At 54.6% G+C, this 13,842-nt stretch overlaps 4 protein-coding genes across 4 annotated transcripts; 3 read left to right on the top strand and 1 right to left on the bottom strand.

The window, feature by feature from the left end:
* Positions 1 to 281: 281 nt before the first annotated feature.
* BDY24DRAFT_436243 (uncharacterized protein) lies at positions 282 to 4,685 on the top strand (the record flags this gene model as incomplete). The annotated part of the gene is made up of 12 exons (XM_076644215.1): positions 282 to 372; positions 458 to 598; positions 865 to 980; positions 1,188 to 1,253; positions 1,426 to 1,482; positions 1,863 to 1,946; positions 2,127 to 2,204; positions 2,263 to 2,450; positions 2,514 to 2,696; positions 2,767 to 3,961; positions 4,070 to 4,381; positions 4,464 to 4,685. The coding sequence occupies 11 exons, from the start codon at positions 282 to 284 to the stop codon at positions 4,358 to 4,360; spliced, it is 2,490 nt and encodes an 829-aa protein (XP_076494029.1). The 3' UTR covers positions 4,361 to 4,381; positions 4,464 to 4,685.
* On the bottom strand, positions 4,672 to 8,399 carry BDY24DRAFT_443779 (Zn(II)2Cys6 transcription factor). Its single transcript, XM_076644797.1, has 16 exons — positions 8,208 to 8,399; positions 8,007 to 8,086; positions 7,645 to 7,932; positions 7,418 to 7,543; positions 7,329 to 7,339; positions 7,046 to 7,217; positions 6,693 to 6,919; positions 6,510 to 6,592; positions 6,162 to 6,385; positions 5,857 to 6,072; positions 5,643 to 5,761; positions 5,544 to 5,549; positions 5,349 to 5,448; positions 5,222 to 5,251; positions 4,963 to 5,120; positions 4,672 to 4,871 (listed from the first exon to the last, which is right to left on the bottom strand). Exons 1-15 carry the CDS (start codon positions 8,287 to 8,289, stop codon positions 5,037 to 5,039), a joined length of 1,848 nt encoding a protein of 615 aa, XP_076494028.1. The 5' UTR covers positions 8,290 to 8,399; the 3' UTR covers positions 4,672 to 4,871; positions 4,963 to 5,036.
* On the top strand, positions 8,400 to 10,230 carry BDY24DRAFT_398725 (uncharacterized protein). Its single transcript, XM_076641726.1, has 5 exons — positions 8,400 to 8,773; positions 8,838 to 8,929; positions 9,002 to 9,166; positions 9,284 to 9,476; positions 9,581 to 10,230. Exons 1-5 carry the CDS (start codon positions 8,611 to 8,613, stop codon positions 10,048 to 10,050), a joined length of 1,083 nt encoding a protein of 360 aa, XP_076494027.1. The 5' UTR covers positions 8,400 to 8,610; the 3' UTR covers positions 10,051 to 10,230.
* A 1,191-nt stretch (positions 10,231 to 11,421) lies between these two features.
* BDY24DRAFT_417701 (heat shock factor family protein) lies at positions 11,422 to 13,352 on the top strand (the record flags this gene model as incomplete). The annotated part of the gene is made up of 6 exons (XM_076643759.1): positions 11,422 to 11,436; positions 11,585 to 12,559; positions 12,670 to 12,772; positions 12,906 to 12,946; positions 13,162 to 13,255; positions 13,336 to 13,352. The coding sequence occupies 6 exons, from the start codon at positions 11,422 to 11,424 to the stop codon at positions 13,350 to 13,352; spliced, it is 1,245 nt and encodes a 414-aa protein (XP_076494026.1).
* Between the last annotated feature and the right edge of the window lie 490 nt (positions 13,353 to 13,842).

Genomic DNA, 13,842 nt, shown 5'->3' with positions numbered 1-13,842 from the left:
TCTTTACCTTCTTATCAGCAGCCAGACTGCTCGAAGATGTATCGAGATCGTCTCCGGTGAGCCTTCGTTCGCCAGCAAAGGGCGGAGCAAGAGTTATCGACGCGTCGGTCGCTTTTCTGGTTTCTGGCTCCCTTCTTCGGCTCCCTCCAGAGTCAATCGATCGGTTCCTCCCAAGCTTCCTTTGCGATGCATCTCAGCCTTCACCCCTTTCGCCAAGCTCATCACGAGCTGTCCTCTTTCTCTGTTGAATCCTTCCTCTCTCCTCTCTCCCTCAAACCACCATGCTCTCCCTCCCCATCCTCCTTATCGCTATCGTCTTAGCTCCCTCGGCTCTCGGTCAGGTCGATCGAGGTCCCAATCCTCCTCCAAGAGGTAAGTCGAAGATCCGAAGCCACCCTGCTTCCTTCTAGGCTCGAGGCAGCGATCTGACCTTCGATTTCTCTCCCTCCGTTCAAAGGCTCTCCCTTCCTCTGGTACGACTATTCAATCGCTACCGAGTTTACAGATGCCCCCGTTGAAGCGTACAGTAGTCTCTTTGGATGTGAGCACTTTTTTCAGACTATGGGAGGCTCACCTCTCGGACTAAGGGGAAGCGACAGTAAGTCCCAAAAACTGACTTCGACCCTCGACCCTCGCTCTCGCTCTTGCTTTCGAACAGGCTTGGACTACTGCTACTCCTTCGCCACCGGCGAGGAGAGATCTTCTACCGCTGCGTTCTCGGACGCGAATAGTGGGACAGGTCTTTCGTGCTCCTGTGCTACTCCAGAAAACGGAGGGTTATCGTACGAAGGTGTTGGCAACGACGCGGATGGGGCGAGAAACGCAAGTCTCTTTCCACTTGCTTCCTTCCTCTTTGTGCCTCAGAAAAGCTGACCCTTTGTGCGTTCTTTAGATCTACTCTTCTGGCAACAACGATTTCACCTTCGAACAATGTGGTGAGGTTTCGGACTCGGTTCCTGAGGCGAACGGATTTTTCGCTGGTCAGTTCCATCCTTCGTCTTTTCTTCCCTTTTCCCGCTTGACTGATGCCTTCGCTTCTGAAGTTGGAGGATGTATGTACGCCTGCAGGAATTCGGCCTATCTAGGTTTCGTTGCCGAAGGCTCCAGATGTGTATGTCGTCTCCTCTATCTCTTCTTTTCGTTCAAACGTGCTCAACGGCTGACGCCCTTCCCTCACGTTCCTTCAGTATTGCTTCGACGACCTCGCTCTCGTTCAGCCTGGTGACTGTAGAAGCGACGGAACGGACTCTATGGTGAGTATTGCAATGCGAAGAAGGAGAAGAAGGAGAGAGGGTTGGCACTGACCGTCGCTGTCGCTTTTAATCTCAGGTTCTCGCTCGAATCGTTGCTCCCCCGTAAGATCAGAGGTCCTCACTCGGGATCAAGGCATCCAGATTTGAACGTTCCCTCCCTCACTTTCCACAGATCGTCCAGCTCCTCCTTGCCCAGTTCAACAAGCTCCGCTGCCCCTTCAACTTCCTCGTGAGTCTTCCTCAGACGCGTCCATCTTCCAGCTCGCACACTGACGAGCTTTCTTCACCTCACAGGGAAACACCGATTTCAACTACCTCCGATATCATCACTTCGTCCGAAACCTCTTCGACTTTCACCACCTCCAGCGCTCCCGCAACTTCCACCTCCTCGGATTTCACCACGTCGTCGGAGTCTTTCTCAACCTTCATCAGCTCGAGCGCTCCTCCTTCGACCTCCTCGGAATCAACCTCGACCTTTATCACCTCGAGCGCCGTACCAACATCCACCTCGTCCGAACCAATCTCGACCTTCATCAGCTCGAGTGCTGGCCCCTCGTCAATCTCTTCCAACCTCACCACTTCGTCCCTTCCCTTCTCGACTGTCATCAGCAGCTCCAGCATTGGGCAGCCGAACTCAACATCGTCGAGCTTCATCAGCTCTTCAACCCCTATTTCGACAGAGATCGTCAGCTCGTGAGTTCCGAAGCGGCGAAGCAGCTCATCTTTGCGACGCGTCGCGTTTCTCGAGACTGACTTACTCCGACTCCAGGACCATTTCCTCTTCCGAGTCTTCGACGTGAGCTCATTCAAATATGTTTCGATCCTTCTTCCGAGCTGACTCCTACTTCTACTCTTCTTTCCGGTAACAATCAGCGAGTCGAGCTCGACTACCTCGTCGATGGAATCCACGTCTATCGTCTCGAGCTCCTCCTCCGTCGAGACTTCGTCATTGTTCGTCCCACTTACTCCGAACGCTCTACCCCGACTGACATCCCTCGCTCTTTATCAGGTCTCCTACCCTCACGTCAAGCTTCGAAGTCGTTTCTTCTTCGGCCATCGTCTCTTCCTCGTGAGCTTGGCCTTCTTCGCACTCTCCCTCGAATTCTCCATCAGACTCACAACCGCATCTCCTTCGTTTAGAACATCGGATCCCGTATCCTCCTCGGTTCCCACTTCTAGCTTTTTCTTCCAGACGAGGTGCGTTCTCTGTCGCATCTTGCCTCCGATTCTCTCTTCTGACGTCTGCCCCTCCTCTCCCAGCTCGAGCGAAGTAGTCTCCTCGTCGTCTTCTCCTCCCTCGTCGTCCTCCTTCACCACCGAGAGCTCGAGCGTATCACCCTCTGGTTCCACCATTGTTGTCGGAGGATCCTCGATCTCGATTTCGACGAGCAGCTCCACCTCCGCTCCCTCCTCAGCAACCCCGAGCTCCTCAATATCAGAAAGGTTGGTTGTAGCTTGTCTCTAAGGAATACCCATTCTGCATTCTCTGACTACGTTCTGTTTCTCCTTACAGCACTTCAATCTCACCTTCTCAATCCCTCCCTCTCTCTTCCTCCTCCGACGCTTTGACGACTCCCTCCACGGTCTCCATCCCTCTCACGTCGATCACATCGACATCGGTCTCCGTTCCATCTTCTACAACGACGTCCGAGTCGCTCGTACCAACGCCATCGGTCATCGTCGTTCCCGTCCTCACGATCTCGGAAATCCTCTCTCAGGTCGTCCTCACCAGCTCGGATTCGCAGATCATCACTTCAACTCAGACCATCGTAGCCCCCACCACCTTCGTATCCACATCTTCCCCATCGGAAACCTCTACAGCAACAGCGGAGCCCTCCACCGTCGTCGTCGTCGCGTCCTCGTCGGAAGTCGTCTCTCAGGTCCTCGTCACCCAATCGGACTCCCAAATCTTCACCTCGAGTCAAACCTTGGCCATCCCCATCCTCATCACTTCTACCGTCTCTTCCTCTACTACTCCCACACCGACATCAGCCCCATCAATCGTCCTTCTCACTTCGTTGTCGGAGGTCGTCTCGGAAATCACCTTCACGAACTCGGACTCTCAAATTATCACGTCAACCCAGGTCATCGCCACTCCCGTCGTCATCACCTCTACACCATCACCAGAACTTTCGGTCACCCTCATCACCTCCTTGTCCGAGGTCGTCTCTCAGATCTCCGTCACGAACTCGGACTCCCAAATCGTCGCCTCGGCTCAAACCCTCTCCACTCCCATCACCCTCACCTCCACCCTCGGTACTCCTTCCGCCACTCCCTCCATAACCCCAACGGCATCGCTATCAGTCGCATCCTCCCTCCTCCTCTCCACCAACTCGGAATCCAGCATCTTCTCCTCCCTCGTCCTAACCTCGATCTCCATCTCTCCCTCTCCAACGTCCGAACCCTCTCCTTCTTCCTCCTCGTCTGAAGCCAGCGAAGTCGTCGTCGCTGCCGGAAACGTCAACGCCGCAACAAGTCTTTCTGGAGGACAGACGGCAGGAGTAGTGGTTGGATCCATTGCAGGAGCGGCCGCCCTCGTTGCCTTGGGGGTTTTGATCGCGAAGGGAGTGATCCTGGGAGCTTTGACGGGACTGGGAGTTGGAGCCGCTGCCGGAGCTGCTGCCGGAGCTGGGGCAGCTGGGGGAAGTGCTGGGGGAGCGAGTTCGGGAGCAGGAGGGAACGGTGCGACTCAAATGGGAGCCGCTTCGGTGAGTCGAGTCTTCTTCGTCGGCAATTCACTTCTACTTTTCGTCCCACTAATCGTTCGACTATACTCCGGCTTCTCCTGTGTCCCTCTTCTCTTTTTCTCCCTTCAGACTGGAAACGCAGCGACTACAGTCGGAGCGAGCTCGACCGCCAACGCCCCCGTCTTCTCAGGAACTTCAGCACCTCCCAACGCCAATCCGTTCCTTGGAGCTCCTGCTGCTGCTGCAGGAGGAGTCGCCGTCGCAGGAGCGGGAGCAGCTGCAGCTGGCAGTCAAAGCGGATGGGGGACGGGAGCTCTCCCTTTCCGTCGAAGACCGAGCGACGAGGAAAACCAAGGAGGGTCGCCGTTTTTGGATCAACCCGAGGAGAGGGATCAGTATGGGAGGTTGGTGGATCACTAGTGGAAGACGGAACGCATATACGTGAGTTGTCTTTTCTCTCGGATCCGAGTCGGAGGAGAAAGAAGAGAAAGAGAAGGCTGACTTGGTCTCCGACGCGTCTCAGTTTATCATTGCTTTGATCTCGTCGGGTTCCACCTTTATTTCTCTTTGCATTGTTTGTTTAATTGCTTCTTTTTGGGCTACTTTACTGGGGACAAATGTTCGTTGTCTTTCGAGAGGAACGAGGTTGGCGCGTTGAGAGGGATTGTTCCTCGACTTCCCGTTGTGCACTCGTTTTTCTTCGCTCAAAGTCAGCTGAGTCGCATCCATATCAACTTCGAGCCTCATAGATAAACTGCCCCATGTGGCGAATAAGCAAAACACAAAGCGAAATGATTTCCATATCTACGAGCACCTTCCCGCCTTCAACGAAAACCCGCGTCGACAAGCTGAAACGACGCATTTTCCCTCAGTGCACGTCGTTCCTCCAAGACGAACGCCAGGTAGAGCGGAGCAATCGGTTCCGAGCCCACTGTTGGAGAGAGCCGGAGGATCAGCTGGTCGAATCGAGGAAAGGCGGAGAAAAACGAGATACAGATAACGGTGATAAAGCTCGACTCAACTGCTACGCTAACAAGATACGAGGGGCGGAAGAACCCATCTATTTTCCTCTCAAAGGCAGATCGAGAGACGAGAGCTAGATCAGAGCCAACCCTCCTCCCTCCCCAGACACGGTCCTCCAACTAGCCCACATGTCTCCAGCATCTCTTCGTTCCCAAGTCTGGAGTCGACGAACAGAGGAGAGGTCAGAGGTCAGCTCTTTGACAAGAACGATGAACGAGACGAGACGGAGAGGCGACGAAGAGAGAGAGTTGAACAAACCTTGTCAAGCACCGACCAAGCAGAGTGAAGCTGGTGTTTACGAAGATGAGAGAAGATGGGTCAGCAAGGAGGGGAAGAACGAGTCGAAAAGGAAGAGAGGAGAGAGGTAAGGACGCGTCCAACTCACATCGAAACAGCACACCGACCTCAGCGTCTGCAGAGCACTCCTAGCGTCCATTCGATCTCGCTCTCCCGAGCAGGTGCTTGCCGAGATGATCATCGGCCACCTGCGAAAGAAGAAAGAGAGAAGAGGAGTTCAGTGAGCGGCGAGGGGAAAGACGAGAGGGCGCGTCGAAACGAAGGCGCAGGGACGGGAGCGTACATAAATCTGTGGAGCGGCGGCGGTACGACAAGGATAAAAAGGAAAGCAGTGTAAGACAAGGTGAGTTGAAGAGGGAGGAGAGAAGACGAGAAGACTCACCCGAAAACGAAACCGTTCCTGAGGAACTCAGCCGTCACCAACCGACCAATCTCCTTCGCTCTCGTATGGATCTCCGGATGCGAAGGAGGGTAGAAGAGTAAGTCAAGGTGAAGAATAATCTGTTCACAGAACCGACGAACCAACGGAGCGAGCAAAGGAGGTCGAGGTCAGCCTTGAAATGACTCGGAGAACGAAACGAAAGGCAAACACCCACCTCCAGAGCATTTGCCATAATCAGGTTCCCCGAATCCAACCTGTTTCTCTCCTGCACAGGTCGGGTAATCGAGAAGGCGTCCTTCCAGATGCTGACTTCGGCGAGCAGAGCCGTCGCTTCGTTGAGGTAGGACGCGTCGATGACGAGAGGATAGTCGGCTGTTGGGTTGAGAGGATCGAAGTTCGAGGGACGGGAGCAGGCGTAAAGGATGTTGACCTACATGAAGGAGGATGAAGAGGGAGAGGGGGGCAGAGAGAGAGTCAGTCAGAACGCTTCGAACTCGAACTCAACTTCGAACAACTCACTCGATGCAAAATCTCCAACAAACCCCTCGAGATCCCCAACGCGCTCTCACATGTCTCCCAATCGTTGCTCCCTATCGACCTCGGACTTCCCGAAGCTGGCGAGAACTCAAAGTACCAACGAGCGAAGCTGCTCGAATCGGAGGACGAGGACGTCGAAGGGTCGAGGAGAGCGGAAGAAGGACCGTCCATGGAGAGATCGGGTGCTTTCCCGTTCGAGAGACAGCCTGAGGAGCGTTGAAAAGAGAGAGCACGGAAGAGAATGGAGGGCGAGAGTCAGCAAGACGATTCGAAAGGACGAAGGGAACCGATTCGGGACGCGTCGAAAAAAAACGAGAATCGACGACTCACTGAAAACCTCCCACATCACCAACTCCTCCAACATAGACCTCGTCTTCCGCAACTTGGTAGGATCTCGACTCTGTTTCGCTTCCCTACAGGCAAAACCCAAACGCAACCGCCGACGCGCCTCAGTCCCAGCCTTCCTCCTCGACCTTCTCTCCCTTCCAAACCCACAGCCCAACCGCAACTCACATCAAGATTTTCATCGGCCCACCCCTCTGTCCCACCAGATCCTTCGCCAGATCCAACGCTTCCCTGAAGTTGCCACCACCGTTCATACAGCGCGTCCAGACGATCGAGTTGGCGGTGAGATTGAGGACGGCGAGCTCATCGTCGACTTCGGATTCGTCTCGACCGACGCCCATGGAGAGGATCATCTTGGAGCTGCGGGCGAGGGCGAGGGAGGAGTCGGCTAGACTCTGTGGGAGGGACAAAGAGAGGAGGGGAAGGGAGAGAGGGCGGTTGGGTTTGGTCAGATTGAACGATCGAAGCGAAAGAAAGAGGTAGAAGAAGTGTGAAGGGAGTATCGGGTGGACGAAACTTACCTCGGAAAGATCTTTGTACTTCCTATAGCTGACGAGCGAAGAGTCGGCGAGGGAAGGATCCGAATCGAAGAGGGAGTTCATGGCGGCTCCGTGTTGAAGGAAGGAGATGTAGGAGCTTCCTGTGCTCATGAGAGCGAGGGAAAGAGCTTCGTGGGAGACGGAATTGGATCGACTGGCAGATTCGAGAGGGGAAAGGGAGAGCGAAGAGGGGAGGTCAGCGAAAGAGAGAAACTCGACGAGAGGAGCGAGGTCGACTCGAGTTCGAGCCGATGGAAGGACGTACTGGGAGAGGAACTGTTTGAAGGGCGAGAGAGATAGACGGATCAGCTTGGGAAGAGAGCAGAAATCTGAAGGAACAAGAGCGGAACGAACCTCGCAGATGTCGAACTGAGGAATCAGCTGGGTTATGCTCTGAGGTTGGAAGCAGGACGTGGTGACCCCTGGAGACGTAGCGGGAGCCAGACAGGCGGTAGAGAGAGCTGATAAGAAGTGGTACATCTATGAGACGCAACGTACGAATACGGGAGAGTACAAGAGGTCAGCGAAAGAAACCAAAAAGGGCGAGAGCGAATGAACGGAAACGGTTCCAACGAACGCACGAGGTTACGCTCCTCTGGATTGGGGTAGGAGAGCTCCAGAGCTGAGGTAGGACTCTTGTAGAGGAAGGTGTTGAGGACGGCGTCCGGCGAGGAGGAGGAAGGGGACTGGAAGGGTTGGAAGGGGAGGGTTTGTCTCGAAGAGGAAGCGACGGCGTTGAAGGGTGAGAGAGCGGAGGAGGAGTCGACGTTGGTTGGGTTTGGAGGTTGGGAGAGGGAAGATGTTGAGGCGACCGATTGCTCGTAGGGCTGGAAGAGTTTCTCTTTGGGAAGGTCGATGGGGTAGAGGCACTGGGGAAGGAAGAAAGGACGTTCAGCGAGAGGGAGGGAGGAGAGGGGAGAGGTGCGGAAGAGCTGAGACTCACGTCCGTTCCAGATTTGGAGCACCTCGAGCACTTCGGTTTGTTCTCGTCACATTTATATCTCTTCTGTCTACAGGATGCACCTAGAGAGGATGACGAAAGAAGAGGGCAAAAGGGAAGGGAAGGGAAGGGAAGGAGAAAGTTGGTGAGCTTCGTCCTTCCTTCCCTCCTCCTCCTCCTCCTCTTGCTTCTCGCTGAACTCACATCCCGTTCTCGTCCTCTTCTGACCTGGAGCTTTCTTGACCCCCTTCCCCTTCGAGATCTTGACGGAAGGATCTGCTGGCATCGAACCGAGAAGGGGAAGGAGGCGAGGAGAAGCAGGAGACGTGGTTCGAGGCGACTCTGCGAGCTCGCTTCCTTGGTTGTTTCTTTCCGTCGTTCGAATTCCCGTGTTTTCCTTTCCGCCCGAAACCACCACAGAGAATTATCTACGATCTGTATACGTTTCTATCTTATCCATCACCTCCTCTCTGATGTTGATAATCAAACTGTAGGAGAAACGAGAACGAAGCGGTCAAAGGAGTTAAGACCTCCTCCTCTTTTCTTTCTCTCTCTCTTGCCTTCTCCTCCAAAACTCCCATCTCCCTCCCTTCGCTCTCTCTCAAGAATGGTTTCCCTCTCCGCTACCTGGACCAAAGTCACCCCTTCCCTCCCTCTCCATCGATCGTCTCTCGCTGTCTCCATCGTCGGAAACAAAGCGTTCGTCGTTGGAGGGGAGAAGATCCCTCGAATCCCTCTCGACTCTGAGCTCTTCGCTATCGACCTCAAAGGCGAGTTCTCCTCCTTCTCTCTTCTTCTTTCTAAGCTGATCTTGCCCTTCTTTGTCTTGTACAGATGGCAAAGTCGACACTTTCAAGCCTTCCTCCGAGTCCTCAGCGTGGCCATCAGCTCGAGTCGGAAGCGCTTCCACCGCTGTTGGGACGAACGTGAGCTGACATTTTCCTTCGTTCCTTCTACAAATCCAAACTGATTCTTCTCTCTATCTTCTCTGTCTTCAGATCTACCTCTGGGGAGGTCGAGGAGGCAAAGCTATGACTCCCTCCTCTGGCGAGCTCTGGAAGTTCGACACCCTCGCTTCCTCCTTCTCCCTTGTCCCAGTAGCGGCCTCCCTCGAGGGAGAGACGCCCGAGGATCGAAGTTTCCATGTCCTCACGAGCTACAAGGTTCGTCCAGAACAGACTGTTATCGACGGGCTTGCTCTGAGGATGGTTCGGACATGAGCGCCCGAATTCGAGCTGACCTCCCATCTCCTCCTCTCGTTCCCTCTTCTTCTCTCGCAGAACACCCTCTACCTTCACGCTGGATGCCCCATCAAAGGTCGTCTCCCAACCCTTCACTCCCTCGACCTCTCCTCCCAATCACCAGCTTGGAAGCAGCTCCCTTCCGCTCCAGGAGCGGGACGAGGAGGAACCAACCTCGCCCTCCTCAACCTCCCCTCGTCGCCCGTTTTCGCTCGGTTCGGTGGATTCGCAGGTGAGCACTCCCGATGTCTTTCCTTTCCAATCAATCCAAGAGTCTCGTGTCTGACTCACCTCTCTCTCTGTCTCTTTTTTTTCGTTCGTCCTACGTTCATCCAGGCGTCGAGCTCTCCGACTTCGCCCTCTTTTACCCTTCCACCTCCTCCTGGTCCTCTCCCACCACCCTCTTCTCCTCCTCCTCCCCTCAACCCTCCGCCCGCTCCGTAGCCGGCTTCGTCGGTCTCCCTACGCCTCAACCCATCTCTTCCTCCAAATCCATCGTCGCCCTCCTCTTCCTCGGCGAAAAGGAATGCACCGCTCCCTCCGTCGGCCACGACGGAGCTGGCGTGTTCTACGAGGACGTGTGGGCTTTGACGGTGGATGGGAATGGGGAGCAGGAGGGGAGTTGGGAGTGGGTGGAGGCGAGCGTCAAGGGTGGGGAGAAGCCGGAGGGGTTGGGCTGGTTTGGGAGTGGGTGGTGGGAGGGGAACGGAGAGGGAGACAAGGGTGGAGCGGTGTTGGTGGGTGGACTGCAAGGGGAGAATGAGAGGAGGGGAGATGTTTGGGTTTTGAGCGTTGCGGAGGAGTAGAAGAGCGTCGTAGAAGATTGATGGTTTCTTTCACGCAGCGACGACGCGTTCAGGATTCGGATCTTGCCCTGGTGATTCGCCCGAAGCGAAGCTACATAGTTTGGCTTGCTCTCCTTCGCACATCCTTATCTTAGGCATTGAATTCGAGACGAACCTCTTTGATGAGGCCCAGAGCAGGGGAAGAAGAAGACGACAAGAACGAACGACTCGACGTGTTGAGATTCTGTCTCTTTTTCGCAGCCCAGCTCCCTTTCGAGTGGCCCCTTCCGTGAGCCCCCCCAAAAAAATTGGACGCAATTTGGTGAAGAAGAGATAGATAAGCCTTCCTTGCTTTTCAGGTGGGCGTAAGGGAGGCATCGGTGGCCTCGACGCGTCGTGACGTCGGATCTTGCCTTTCTCTCCTTGGAAAGGCGTCAAGTCGAGTCTCTCTCTCTGTTGTCAAGAAATCTCGTCTTCCCGGAGAGAGAGAGACTTCCTGGTGTGCTAAAGGCGAAGAGAGGCCCAAACAGAAGCATTCTTTCGCGGCGACGCACCAACTTTGAAGCTCACTCCCTCTGCGAAACCGACGCATATACAGACTCTTTTCTCGCCGAGTCCTTTCTTTATACTCAAGTAGACTAGACTAAGGCACGTGTGCAAAGATCCTCTGCTGCCTGCCCTCTTTTCGACTCGCAGTCTGATCGTCGCTTTTTCGTTCCATGACGAACGAGCGGCTCTGTTTCTTCTCTTCCTTGGAAGGATTGATCTCCGTTACATGTACAGGATGCTTTGAAAGCTATTCCTTTCTGGCCGAGACCTTTTCCTTCTTCTCTTGATTGCGTCGGGGGTTCACACTCGCACGAAAAAGGAAGGAGAAGAAGAGGACCTGGCTTCGGTTCGTTCAGAGAGTCGCTCGGCGTGCCGGCCAAATTTTAATCTATAGCCTCTGGAAATTCACATGCTGCTTGGTTCTCCGTTCTGTAAACACTTGGAATTCGGATATGGGAGGCGAGAAGGATTTGAAGGCTGGCCTTTCTTGGAGAGAGGGAAGCGACGACGATGACGGACGACGGAGGAGAGCGAGAAAATAGCTCGCTTTGGTTCGAGTTCGCTGATAACTTTTTCTCTAGCTTCAAGGCAGTAGACTGAGGGAAGAGGGGAAAGGGGGTGAGCTCTCTGTAGAAGAAGGGAGAAGAGGCCCAAGAGAAGCAGCAGAGGCAGAATGGAGGCGTCGAGGCGTCGAGAGCCTGGCCGGGACCAGGGATTCGGGCCCAAGCGCAGCCTTCTCCAGCTTCTTTCTTGAGTCTCCTTCCCCTCCTCACCTTTCATTTTCTGTCAAACACAGCAAACCCTCCAACCACCACCCACCCCCCTTTCAATCTCACTCTTCACATGCGATCCTCTCAGGTTCGTCTCCTCGCCTCTCTTCTCTAATGCTTTAGCAATCTTCCGTTCGGAGCTTCCATTCGGGATGATGCTGACTCTCCGCTCCCCCTCCTCCCACTCTTCCCTCCGTGCTCTCCTCCCTCCTTTGCTCTTTGTCTCCCCCTTTCAGTGCCCTTACTTCCTCGGATCTTGCCCTCTCGTCTCGGTCACCAACGCAGACCAACCACTACCTCCTCCTCCTCCTCCTCCTCCTCCCAGCAACGAGTTCAATCGTCAAGCAAACAACCTCGCCTCGGGAGCCTCCCAACTCGTTTCCCCGTCTCTCTCTTCGTACCAAGGCTTCGTCGAACCTCCCTCCCCTTCTCTCCAAGGAACTTCGCTCGGTCAACCTTCGCTCTTCGAAAGGAGGAAGCAGTACAAGAACGAGATGCTCAAGAACCAGGTCGAGCGACAAGGAGGGCAAAGATACATCCCACCGACGGCTTCAACCTCGACGGCTTCGTCGTCGTCGTCCTCCTCCGCCTCGTTCCCTACCTCTTCCTACTGCCTTCCTCCCTCCCTCTCGAGCAGCATGTCAAGATCCAACTCGTCGGAAGTCTCTCCCATCTCAAACTATCGACCAACCTACCAACCGAACCCTTCAAACGACTTCGACAACTACCCGTCCGCCTCTTCTTCCTCCTCGTCCAACCCTTACCCTCTTCCCTTCGACGACAACCTCTACCCTCCTCCCAGCCCTTACCTCTACCAAAACCAGTCCGGATCTTCGTCAGGAGGATACACCAACCTCCTCCAAATCGACCGCTCTCCTCCTGTTCTGTTTCACCAACCTCCTCAACCGGTCGACGACGACGAGTACCTCTCCTCCTCCACCGCTTCTTTCCCTTACTCGCCAGACTTCTACGGAGGAGGCGACTTCCAAGAACCGTCGCACGGGTCGCTCGAGTTCGAGGACGGATTGGTTCATCCCGAGCCGATCATCCCGTTCAGCATGCAAGGGTTGGAGGAGACGCCCGCGACGCGTCAGGAGTTCGTTCGAGTTGTCGAGAAGCCTGCTCCTCGAGAGAAGCCTGTCGGCAACATCTCTCAGGCTTCTCAGGGAAAGGAGCACATGCTAGGAGAGCAGACAGCGTTCATCAGCAAGGTGAGTTTCCCATCCCCACCTCTTCCTTGTTTGCTTGTTTGGTTTTGATTTCCAAGTGAGATTGCTGACCTTTCGTTTCTCCTTTGCCCTCTCTTTCTCCTCTACTATAGCTCTGGCATGTCATCACCCACGTCGAGTACACTCAGTTCCTACGATGGTCCAAGGATGGGAAGTCGTTCGTGCTTCTGGATCCAGAGAACTTCGCTGCCGTCGGTGAGTCGTGCTTTTCTCTCTCTCCGCATTCTCAACCGTTCATTTATTCTGTCGCTTCCCTCTTTCGAAAGACAAGCACTCACTTAACCTTCTTTCTCTCTGTTTGGTTCTGCCCCTCCCTCTTCGGATCTAGTCCTCCCTCGCTTCTTCAGACACAGCAAGCTCACGTCGTTCGTACGCCAGCTGAATTTATGTCAGTCCTCGTAAACCAAGCTCCTTCTCCCTTTCTTTCCATGACTCCATGCCGGTCTTCCTCTATTTGCGTCTCTGTCTTTTGCTGATCTGTTTCCCTTATCTCTTCTTCGTCCTCCCTCGTCTCCCTTCCCCATCCGACTCCTCCCGACCCAAATCTAGACTCCTTCCAACGCGTCTCGGTTGAATATCTTCAGGCCGACGAGTCTCTCGCCTCTCCCAGCCAGTCCCACCATTCGCTTCCACCTTCGTACGGGTCAACGTCAGCAGGAAAATCCGTCATCGCGTCAGGTTCGTCCTCGTTCCCCTCCTCCTCCCGACCTCTCTTCCCAACCGCCTTCGGATCTTCGAAACCTTCTCTTCTCGCTCAGACCAAACTCGAATCTAACAATTTCGCTTCCTGTCTTCTTTCGCTCCCGATTAGGTTTCTCGCACCCCTCGTTCCAGCGAAACCATCCCGAACTCCTCAACCAACTTCATCCTCGCGTCCCTGGGAAAAAACCTACCAAGAGGGAGGAGGAGAGCAGGAAGGGGTCTTCGAAGAGGCCCAATAGCTCTACCAGAGGGGTTGGAAGGAGCTAGCCTTCAGTGCTACTCGGTTCTCGTTCTCGCTGTGGTTTTGCTTTCGTTTCGATTCGGCTCTCGCTCGTCTTTTGTTCCTCTTTCGTCTCTTTCCTTCTTGGTCTTCTATCTCGTTTCCTTCTCCATATGGCCACCATCATAGCCGATACACACACACGCTTCTGTAACTCACGTACTCTATCGACCCAACACGCGATTTCATGCTCTCTTCCCGCTTCCGAACGACCGAAGACGCGTCGCGGTTTGCCTCACCCTCTCAGACTTCCGATATACCCTCTAAACGCCCGTCTTCCCGT

The sequence above is a fragment of the Mrakia frigida genome, assembly GCF_051309035.1.
Source record: "Mrakia frigida strain ATCC 22029 unplaced genomic scaffold BDY24scaffold_30, whole genome shotgun sequence".
Classification (NCBI taxonomy): Eukaryota; Fungi; Basidiomycota; class Tremellomycetes; order Cystofilobasidiales; family Mrakiaceae; genus Mrakia; species Mrakia frigida.
This window is presented reverse-complemented; position numbering and strand designations above follow the sequence as displayed.

Bases quoted from the DNA above. Each gene is read 5' to 3' on its own strand.
- BDY24DRAFT_443779 (XM_076644797.1), bottom strand. From the start codon at position 8,289: ATGCCAGCAGATCCTTCCGTCAAGATCTCGAAGGGGAAGGGGGTCAAG. The intron at 6,593-6,692 runs GTGAGTTGCGGT...TTTTGCCTGTAG, and splicing joins GGGCCGATGAAAATCTTGAT to GGAAGCGAAACAGAGTCGAG. The intron at 5,762-5,856 runs GTGGGTGTTTGC...TTCTGTGAACAG, and splicing joins TTATGGCAAATGCTCTGGAG to ATTATTCTTCACCTTGACTT.
- BDY24DRAFT_398725 (XM_076641726.1), top strand. From the start codon at position 8,611: ATGGTTTCCCTCTCCGCTACCTGGACCAAAGTCACCCCTTCCCTCCCT. The intron at 8,774-8,837 runs GCGAGTTCTCCT...TGTCTTGTACAG, and splicing joins CTTCGCTATCGACCTCAAAG to ATGGCAAAGTCGACACTTTC. The intron at 8,930-9,001 runs GTGAGCTGACAT...CTCTGTCTTCAG, and splicing joins CCACCGCTGTTGGGACGAAC to ATCTACCTCTGGGGAGGTCG.